Here is an 11,176-nt window from a genome sequence, read left to right on the forward strand (position 1 = left end):
ACAGAGGTGAGGGAAGTGGATGAGATGCATCAACGACCACAAGGGAGGGGAAATTTGAAGGAGACCATCTGATGTGGTTTAACGTTAACACTGATCTCTCTCTCTCTGCACCTTCTCCGTAGCTGTAACAATGTATTCTGCAATCTCTTCCTTTACCCTGATGTACTTGTGTTGTACGATCTGCATGCAAAGCATGTAAAACAACACTTTGACAGCACCTAGTTGGTCACTTCGTTTTTGCAACCAAATCCCCTTATCAAGGCCAACGTACCATATGCCTTCCTAATTGCTGGCTTTACCCACCAGCTAATTTTGTGATTCTTGTATAAAGTACACCTACACCCCTCTGAACATCAACATTACAAATTCCACACAAGAAAATACCAAAGAATTGCACATGCTAGAGTTCTGAAGGTCTCAAGTTCTGAAGAAGGGTCACTGGACCCAAAGCATTAACTCTGCTTTCTCTCCACAGATACTGCTAGACCTAACCAGCAATTTCTGCTGTTGTTTGCAAATTCCATACTCTCAAAAAAAAAATCACTTTTGCATTCTTACCGATGTGAAAATCATACACTTCCCCAACATCACTTTCCATCTTGGTGGCTTATGTCTACATTGTAAACACTCAAACGACCAATTTCTTATAAACACATTAACTGACTCTCAGACGATAAGAAACAGGAGTGGGAGCAAGGCCATTCGGCCCATCGAGTCCACTCCGCCATTCAATCATGGGCTTATGCCCGAAACGTCGATTCTCCTGCTCCTTGGATGTTGCCTGACCTGCTGCGCTTTTCCAGCAACACATTTTTCAGCTCTGCTGGGCTTTCAACGCCACTTACCCCCACTCTCCCTGTGTCTCTTACTGATCGTGATGGACATATTTACCATCTTATTGGAAATTCGTGGGCAGAATTACAAGTATAATCGAACTTAAAACACACAAACTTAAATATAGAACTGATTCCGATATGCGAGGCGAGGGGGGGGGGGCGGGGGGTCACTCTCCCTTACCAGATTTCGGTGGGTATCTGTAGGCCGAGTTAGCCTGGATATCGATATCCTCGACTCCTGCGATTCTCCGGCTGAGCACCGAGCCCATGGTTATACCGTCCCGGGTGCAGGGGCAAGCGGGGGATACTGAATAAACAAAAACAACACCCCCACCCCACCCCCAACCCTCAGGCCCTCACCCTTTGAAGCCTCACCCCCTCCCCTCCCCTCCCTTCCCCTCGGGTCTTCACAGTCGCCCTAAAACCAGGGCCCTCCTCCTCCTCCTCTGTTACAATCAACAAACCCCAGCCTTAAAGTCAACCACAAGGAACAACAACCATGGGGGGGGGGGGGGCGGCGGGAAAGGGTGCACGCCTTCGACCAGAGCTCAAAACCCCGCGATCTCACGCCTAACAAAAGACTAATTCATCTTCCCAGGGACTCGGGAGAAAGGTACCAACAAAAGGAACATTTTCTGTTCCGTCATAAAACGGTCGCAAACTTTCCCCCGCCGGAAGTCCCTGTCTCCCTCCGGAAGTGCGGGCGGGAGGGGGGAATCGCTCGGCGGTTCTGGGAATTGTAGTTCCTCTCTGCATACGGTGAACGCGCTCAGAGCCGGGAAAGACTCCATTACCCGGCGGGCGCCGCGGGGATCACCATCCCGCTTCCGGTTCCTCTCTGGCCTGCCCCCCCCCCCATTGTCTGTCCCTATCCCTTGTCTGATCTGGTGGTTGTTTGGAGGTGCACGATGAGACAGTACCTGCACTTCTCCATCGTTGCTTCACCTCGCGTGATAATTCTATGCAGGCCATCTCGTAGCTTTTGTCCTTTATTAGTGTGTGACTGAGCCTTAGCAGATTGTGAGGCAAATTAACTGGTTCAGGGATAACAGGAGCTTGACAACTCTCTTCAAGCTGTCTACTTTGTTCATAAAAAATCTCTTGGTTGTACACATTTTCAGTTCAGTTCTGTACAGTAGTATGTCAGGGAAACAAATAAGCATTGGAGATTGACTCTCTCTCCACAAAAGGTTAAAAACAAGGGATGCAGATGCTGGAAGCCAGATTCTAGATCAGAGTGGTGCTGGAAAAGCACAGCAGTTCAGGCAGCATCCGAGGAGCAGGAAAATAGACGTTTCGGGCAAAAGTCCTTCATCTTCCTGCCTGAACTGCTGTGCTTTTCCAAATCTATCCCCACAAACCAAAGGCATCTCTTACACATTCAAGACTACTATATATTTATATACATTGAGGCACTAGGAGGGTCCGATAACTGAACAGACCCTCATTTAACTTCAGGAAGTGGAAGTCTTTCCCCACTGCGCCTTGGTGACAGTGTCCCAAGCTTTAGTATCATAGCACACCCAGCAGGATTCACTGAATGAACATGTGGAATGGTCTGAGACACATATCATCTCTGCCACTCCTAGAAACAACTTGCTGAGTCATTAAGGGTTGTTGTAAACAGTTTTTTTTCTTGAGACATGATTTTAATCAATGAAGTGTTCATGCTTTCATTATTTTGCCCTGTTTACTAATATTATGTCATGCCTTGGGCAGACTAGATTGTGAATTTTGGAATTTAACTAAAGAGAACCTTATTTAAATAACAATCAAAAGTTGTAAGATAGTATGACAAACATTTTCCTATTAAAACATTTTGGGTACACACTTTTCTACCACAATACTTATGCCTCATTTGATTAAACAAATAAAAGATGACTGTGCCAAGGATATATGTCTAGGAGAAGGCATTAGTAAGACATTAACTTGAGCAAGTTGCAATTAAAATGTACAATGATACTAAGTAATAACATTATTATATATTACTATATCAGGTAAATATTTTATGCCCACTGTATCCATCATCATGGAAGGTCTCAATGTTGTATGTTCCCATCCAAGTTTAGATTAGATTATATTAGATTGCTTACAGTGTGGAAACAGGCCCTTCTGCCCAACAATTCCACAACTTACCTAGACATGGCCAAAACCGCAGAAGAGAGCCAGAGTAGCTTCCTCCCTGATCTCACACTTGCATCCAGTTGAACCATAAAATATTTTTCCCGAACAGGGTGCGGTTCTTATAAAATGACCTCAGCATGTGTGAAGTGGCTTAACACCATACTAAATGGAACTAGAAGTCTTGGTATTGAGGTAGGTCTTAAAGAGCATTTTTAAGGAGCAAAGATAGGTTCCAAAGATAAAGAGGTTGAGGGTGGGAATTCTGGAGCTGAAGACCTATGCAGTACAGCATGATTATCAACAGTGGAGCAGAATTTATACATGCAGAAACATTGAAAGGTTGGAGCACTAGATGAGATTACAGAGGTAGGGAATGTAGAGGCAGAGAGGTGAATTTGAAAATAAGAATGAGAATTTTAAAATTGAGATGTTGTTTGATTGGGAGCTACTGTAGGATCAGCTAGCACGGAGGTGATGAACAAGTGGGGTTTGATATAAGAACATAGAACATAGAAAAATACAGCGCAGTACAGGCCCTTTGGCCCTCAATGTTGCGCCAATCCAAGCCCACCTAACCTACACTAGCCCACTATCCTCCATATGCCTATCCAATGCCTGTTTAAATGCCCATAAAGAGGGAGAGTCCACCAGTGCTACTGGCAGGGCATTCCATGAACTCACGACTCGCTGAGTAAAGAATCTCCCCCTAACATCTGTCCTATACCTACCACCCCTTAATTTAAAGCTATGCCCCTTCATAACAGCTGACTCGATACATGGAAAAAGGTTCTCAAGGTCAACCCTATCTAAACTCCTAATCATCTTGTACACCTCTATCAAGTCACCCCTAAACCTTCTTTTCTCCAATGAAAACAGCCCCAAATGCCTCAGCCTTTCCTCATACGATCTTCCTACCATACCAGGCAACATCCTGGTAAACCTCCTCTGCAACCGTTCCAGTGCCTCCACATCCTTCCTATAGGATGGCGACCAAAACTGCACACAATACTCCAGATGCGGCCGCACCAGTCTTATACAACTGCAACATGACCTCAGGACTCCGGAACTCAATTCCTCTACCAATAAAAGCCAGTATGCCATATGCCTTCTTCACCGCACTATTTACCTGGGTGGCAACTTTCAGAGATCTGTGTACATGGACACCAAGATCCCTCTGCTCATCCACACTGCCAAGTATCCGACCATTAGCCCCGTACCCCATCTTTTTGTTACTCATACCAAAGTGAATCACCTCACACTTACCCACATTGAACTCCATTTGTCACCTTTCTGCCCAGCTCTGCAGCTTATCTATATCCCGCTGTAACCTGCCACATCCTTCCTCACTGTTAACAACTCCACCGACTTTCGTATCATCCGCAAACTTGCTCACCCAAACTTCTAGCCCCTCCTTCAGGTCATTTATGAAAATGACAAACAGCAATGGTCCCAAAACAGATCCTTGCAGAACACCACTAGTAACTGCACTCCAAGATGAACCTTTACCATCAACTACTACCCTCTGTCTTCTTCCAGCCAGCCAATTCCTAATCCAAACTTCCACTCACCCTCAATGCCATACCTCCGTATTTTTTGCAGTAGCCTACCATGGGGAACCTTATCAAACGCCTTACTAAAATCCATATACACCACATCTACTGCTTTACCCTCGTCCACCTCCTTAGTCACCGTCTCAAAGAATTCAATAAGGTTTGTGAGGCACGATCTGCCCTTCACAAAACCATGCTGACTATACTTGATCACATTATTCCTATCCAGATGTTCATAAGTCCTATCCCTTACAATTCTCTCTAAGACTGCCCACAACAGATGAGCAGGAAAGGTTTACATGAGTCCCAGTTTATTTGAAGGTAGAATATTCGAGGCCAGGCAACAGTTCAGTTGGAATGGAAAAATCCAAATGTAATAAAGATGTGGGTGAAGATTTCAGCAAATGAGCTGATGTTGGTGGAGGTTAGGCAATTTTACCAAGGTGGAAAAAGGAAGTCTGAGGGATGGCATGGATTTGTGATTAGAAGTTTATTTCAAATATGTAGCAGAGTCTATGAACAGTCTAACCCGGCCTTAGACAGAGGCCAGGGAGATCCATTTATGGGGACAAAAGCTAGGGAATGGAGTTTGTGGCTGGAACCGAAGATATTCCTCTTCCAAATATTTCATTTGACAAATTCTGCCTATTCAATAATAGAATGTAGGTAAGCAGCCTGGTAACTTAGCAATAGCAGGTCAGTTGACAGTAGTAGTAGTAGTAGTGAGGTTGCCATTAGGCAAGGAGCAGTTGCTTGGTCAAATTCAAATATCCAAAGGTTGCTCTCCAAATTATGCCAATCCACAATTAACTATTTGACTCACCTTTGAAACATAGTGAATGGCATTAACTCTGATATTTCCATGGTATGTATAAATTAACGTTGCCATGTGATGTTAGTACAAGTCATTAAGAGGCATTTGGATAGGTATATGAATAGGAAGGGTTTGGAGGGATATGGGCCAGGTGCTGTCGGTTGGGACTAGATTGGGTTGGGATATTTGGTCAGCGTGGACAGGTTGGACCAAAGGGTCTTTTCCCATGCTGTACATCTCTATGACTCTATGACTAAATCATTTCAAGTTTAAGTAGCATTTTAAAAGCATATGATCATTGCTGCCAAATGATCTTTCTGATCTTGAAAATTAATGTTGAAAACATAATCCTTTGTTTTCAGTTAGAGAGGTTTTAAAAACCTTTTTTAATAATTAACTTTTTTTTCTCTAATTTGATCTTTCTTCCAGCTTATTATTTCCATTTAGATACCTAATGTGACATTGAATTCATCCGTTCTAATTTAATCTTCCTTCTTAGTTCCTACAATGTTCACTTCAGAATTTTTCCAGTCGAAATCCAAATGGTACCCATGAAAGATCCTGGATATCACATGGAGAGATAGTGTCACCTCTGAAGAAGTGCTGCAGGTGACTGATACTGACATGTCAGGAGGGACCCAATCTAAGTGAGTAAATCTGATTGGTTGAGGAGATACATTGTTTGCATGTTCTGGTCACAGATATGCTGTTTTCCTTGCTGTGATAGTATCAGCTTATGTGTTCATCAAGTTAACCATGTGAAAACAATGAGAAAACCAAGCCTGCAAGAGTAAGTCCAACTCTATGACATATGCATTTTACTTTTTTTCTTTCTTCTACCCAGAAGTGTTATTGCACACAATTGAGCAATGTTTCCCACCCCCATAATAACCATATTTTTTTTAAAAACTTAACCACCACCAGTAATGTACTTACTAAGGCTTTACCTGTCCGATGTTGCAAAGGATGCGATCGGCCTTGGTGCTGCAGAACGCTTCTACATTACCTGTCCTTTGTGGAGAAATTTGCAAAGGCAAAATACCATTGACCACAAGTCTATCAGGCAGTGGTAGCATCCTTGAGACTCTGCAGGAAGACGTGAGGGCAGATACTGTTGGTTTGTTCTCTGAGCAGACTGTCAAGGTCATTTGGCAGAATGCCTCATCACCAGAACTTACCAACAGTTACCAAGACATTACATGGCTGGTACCTGTGAAATCCTTCATGTACTCCCTGTCAGGTCTGCACCAGCACATACTGCTTGAGAAGCAGCTGTGGTGGAGGTAGAGACTGTTTCACATCACCTCTGGAATGTTCCACTGAAAAGGAAGTCTGGAGGAAGATGCAATGGTTTTTGTTGAGGTTCATCCCGAGCAGCTCTGTGTTGCAGGACTCTGTGCTCTATGGTCTATTCTCCGATGCATGCCGAGACAAACATCGAGGGTGGCATGGTGGCACAGTAGTTAGCACTGCTGCCTCACAGCACCAGGGACCGGGGTTCGATTCCAGCCTTGGGCAACTGTCTGTGTGGAGTTTGCACATTCTCCCCGTATCTCTCTGTATCCCCATGGGTTTCCTCCAACAATCCAAAGATGTGCAGGTTAGGTGAACTGGCCATGCTAAATTGCCCATAATGTTCTGGGATGTATTGGTTATGTGCATTCATCAGGGGTAAATATAGAAACTAGGGTAGGGGAACGGTTCTAGGTGGGTTACTCTTCAAACTTATTGGGCCGAAGGGCCTGTTTCCATACTGCAGGGTTTCTGTGATTCTATGACTGTGCCTGGAGGATCATCAACTCAATAAAGACACTCTTTGGTCTGCCTGAAACGTGTTGGTCTTCCAAAGTAAGGAGTTGACCTCGACTAAGTGTTGCAGACAGGCATATTCCAAGATCCAGGACTATGTGCTGAGAGACGCACTAAAGCTTGGGACAGCTGCTGCCAAAATGCAGTGGAGAAAGCCCACTGTCTAAGGTCTTATGGGTCGGCACGTTGGCTCAGTGGTTAGCACTACTGCCTCACAGCGCCAGGGACCCAGGTTCGATTCCAGCCTTTGGCAACTGTCTGTGTGGAGTTAGCACATTCTCCCCGTGTCTGCCTGGGTTTCCTCCGGGTGCTCCAGTTTCCTTGCACAGTCCAAAGATGTGCAGGTCAGGTGAATTGGCCATGCTAAATTTCCCATAGTGTTAGGTTCATTAGTCAGAGGGAAATAGGTGTAGAGGGTCTGTGTGGACTTGTTTGGCTGAAGGGCCTGTTTCCACACTGCAGGGAATCTAATCTAAAAAAAAGTACAACGGTGGTCCGTTACTGGACCTTACCGGTGCCTCACGTACATGTAACTAACATCTTGCATAAGTAAGAAATCCCTTGGGTTTGTTGGAACTATCGGGAAAGTCAAACCAATGCTTGTTTTGTCCCCATATCCAAATTCTGTACAGAACCAAACTGTTTTTTTGACTATGTACATACATAGTCTTTTTTATGAATAAAGTGTGTTTTTTAATTTAAATAAAACCAGTAAAAACACAATTTGTCCAGGGCATCTCCATGACACAGGACCCTGTGCTCTTGAGAACTGATTATATTGAAAGGTAATGAAAAAGAAGTCTCTTTGTCACACTAACTTGTCCTTGAATACTCAATTTCTGATACATGCATACTCTTTGATGGCAAACAGCTAGAAGTGTGGCAAGAAAACAATACATTTGCTAAAGTATTGAAAAAAATGCAGTCTTTTTTCTATACCTTTGATTGAAAATAAAAGGTTAAGACAAAAAAAACTAATTTGACTTTATTAGTTGTTTCAATGAGCATTTAGTTACAAATCAAATAAAATGCACATGTGCCTCTTTTGTGCGGTTACATTTGAGCCTGGGTGTCCTTGGAGAGGGAGGGCATAGGGTCCATCAATGCTTTCGATGCCTTTAGAGGGAGGTATGCACCATGGGGAACGCAGCGCTTTATCTTCCTCTCCAAATCCATTTTGATTTGGTCCCTTCCTGTTTGATGATGTGCATAGCCCCATTATGGGTTTTCTTGTAAACACATAATTAGCTACGTGTGTTTTTACTTCTTTTTATTTCAAATATATACTTTATTGATTCAAAATCTTTATATGCATTCAATTCTGTTCAGTCTTTACATACGGAGAACAAAAAAAAACCCAAGGAAATTTCTTACTTATGCAAGATACTAATTAGATATATTTGAGGCACCAGGAAGGTCCAATAACTGAATAGACCACCGTTTAAATTTGGCAGAAAGATCTTAGACGATGGTCTTTCCCCACTGTGACTTGGCCGGAGCTGCTCCAAGAGTTAGTGCGTCCCTCAGCACATCGTCTTAGACTTTGTAACGTGCTAGTCTGCAACACTCGGTCAGGGTCAACTTGTTATATTGGAAGACTATTGTCTTTCCTCGGCTCTCTGTGGGTTCAGTGACTTTTGGGCCCAATCTCCAGCTCAGACATGTTGAAGCCATGCCTTACATAACCCCAGGCCCATAGCTGGCTCCGGCTCAGGTGTGGCAATCCCATAGGCTGCATTATCGGTGGTAGAGGAGCCCCGAGTCAAGACCCCGGCAACTGAAGTATGGTGGCAGTGTCTGGAGGAGTATTGGATTGGGAACAGGAGATAATGAGACCAGGCCCATGGCTCTAACTCAATCATGGCAGTTGCAGTAGCAGTGCACTACCTGGATGCTCACAGCATCCCTGCCATACCTCTTTGCCCCCTCAGCCAGAGCGAACTAAGCACAATATGTCTGTCCTGACCTGCCTTTCAGCTTGAACACAAAGCCAGGAGGTTTGTCATTAAATGTCAATCTCACAGCTACACTTTGTGGCAGCAGAGTATATGGAAAATATATAAATACATATACATATATACATATGTGCTTCAAATGGCCATGTCTGACAGTTTAAGAGAGTAGTCCTCAGTCAGTCAAGGGAGATGCCTTTCAGTCAGGGAGCCTAGAGCAGTGAGTCAAGGGCGGCTTCTGATTTGTCTAGAATTGTATTTTATTATACAGCAGTAATAAAACAATAAATATTAATAAATATATCTTGTTTTGTTCAAAGTTTGAAACTGAAGTCAGAGTATTAGGTCTCAATGTTTACACTAATCATATACAGGCCCTTACTCTAAACTTTTAGAGGAAACACAGAATAGATATGTTTATAAGTATTTTAAAGCTCAATTTTTACAATTCTAGTAATACCTCGTGTTTGCAAGAAACACTGAATAGTTTTGACAATACTCCCTTTTGAAACTAGAAGATACACATAGCTTGTTGGGCTAAAGGGATATAACGATATCAGAAGAAAGCGGGTAAAAGGGTATTGAGTTGGCTGAAATGGCCTTCTCCACTCCAAGTTTCAATGTTTCTGTTTCTATTTCCTTTCAATGTCATACAAATGTGAAATGAGACATAATTCAGTAGGCTTTCTTCAATTGACATGAGATTAAAGCAAGGTAGATTCCCCATAGTTTCAATTTGAATGTTGGTTTCATGATGTATGTTTCAGATTATTAACTGCAATTGAATATTTGCTTACCATATTGCCAGAGTAATAGTAAAAGTCATGCAATACTGATGATCTGATGATCAAATTAATGTGCATTTATACATTACTTTGGTTAGTTGTCATGTGATTTGTAACATATTTGACTTTTTTTGCAAATGATTTTGTCCTTTCTAAACTGTATTTGGATTGGCAATGTTATACTACTATAAATAGGAGGTACTATGTATTTGCATACACATTTCCAGGGTATTCAAATTTCTGTAGTTCCAAAATGTGTCCCATTGCACTCTTCAATAATTACTTTTTGAATGTAGATTTAAATGAAAATAATAGCGACCCATACGATTTTTTTCCAAGTAAGCTGTGCACCCATTGTATGGAGCATAGTACAAGGTCAAAGAAGTTATTTTCAGAGGAAGTTGGAAACTGAGCCGTACAGCGTGATCAAGAGCAGCAGCTCCTCTCCCGTGGTAGTAAAAACACACACAGTTGTTTACAAAATGAATGTATCAGGAAGGGACTTCAAAGAAATGTTTATGGTATTTTGTGATTAAGGCCTGCGCGCATTGAATCCTCATTATCAAATATTCAATTGCATCAGTGCATGCCAGTTAGTTACCACTCCCTTCCCTGGCGTGTACTCAGTCTGTCCATTAACAAACACCACACTCACGTGGCTCCGACCGTCTTTGCTACAAAGACGCCGCGCACTCTCATTGGTGCAGCCTCGGTGTTTACCTTCTCCAGTCGAAAGCTGCCTTATATGGTCCGATACCATCACAACTTGGCGCCTGACTGGCCTCACCTTTCTGTCAATCAAACGCGTCATCGCAGGGCGGGCTGGACCTGCGGCAAGAGGCCCGCGGAATGCCGGGAGCCCATCCCCCCCCCCTCCAATACCGCTCATTTATCATTCGGTTCATCCTGTCGCTACTCCCGGGCGGTCATCTCCGTCACAGTCCGATTCACGGGGAAACCGGGCCGGCACCTTCGAGCGTGTGCGCTCTCTTGGGGGAGGGGGGAGTTTTGTTTTAGAATAAAGTTTTCTTTTGTGTGTGAACAGCCAGCCAAAGGGGATGGGGCGGAGTAAAGAAAATCACGTTCCCATGTTAATAACGAGGCTGATTTATGGTCTGGAGGGAGGGCTGGGAGAATGCCTTGTTTTTGATTTGAAACAGACAGATTGCCTGCCCCTCCCCCCCACCGGCAACGGGCACGCAGACCGTTAAGGGGGGAGCGAGTGGGCGGGGCGGTGACGTCACGGGGATCCGACGATAGGCTGCAGCCGCCGTCCGTCAAGGAGGTGGGCGGGACCGATAACCAA

At 43.7% G+C, this 11,176-nt stretch overlaps 1 protein-coding gene across 3 annotated transcripts in view; it reads right to left on the minus strand.

Annotated features, from left to right (window-relative positions):
- Nucleotides 1–1,189, minus strand: part of LOC140464418 (E3 ubiquitin-protein ligase MGRN1-like) — a 158,682-nt gene extending 157,493 nt beyond the window's left edge. For all 3 annotated transcript variants that reach the window (XM_072559443.1, XM_072559441.1, XM_072559444.1), the window contains exon 1: nt 1,018–1,189. In XM_072559443.1, coding sequence (XP_072415544.1) covers nt 1,018–1,105 — 88 coding nt within the window. In that variant the 5' untranslated portion in view covers nt 1,106–1,189. The remainder of the gene's footprint in view (nt 1–1,017) is intronic.
- Nucleotides 1,190–11,176: the final 9,987 nt, after the last annotated feature.

This window comes from Chiloscyllium punctatum, chromosome 40 (genome assembly GCF_047496795.1).
Source record: "Chiloscyllium punctatum isolate Juve2018m chromosome 40, sChiPun1.3, whole genome shotgun sequence".
Taxonomy (NCBI): domain Eukaryota; kingdom Metazoa; phylum Chordata; class Chondrichthyes; order Orectolobiformes; family Hemiscylliidae; genus Chiloscyllium; species Chiloscyllium punctatum.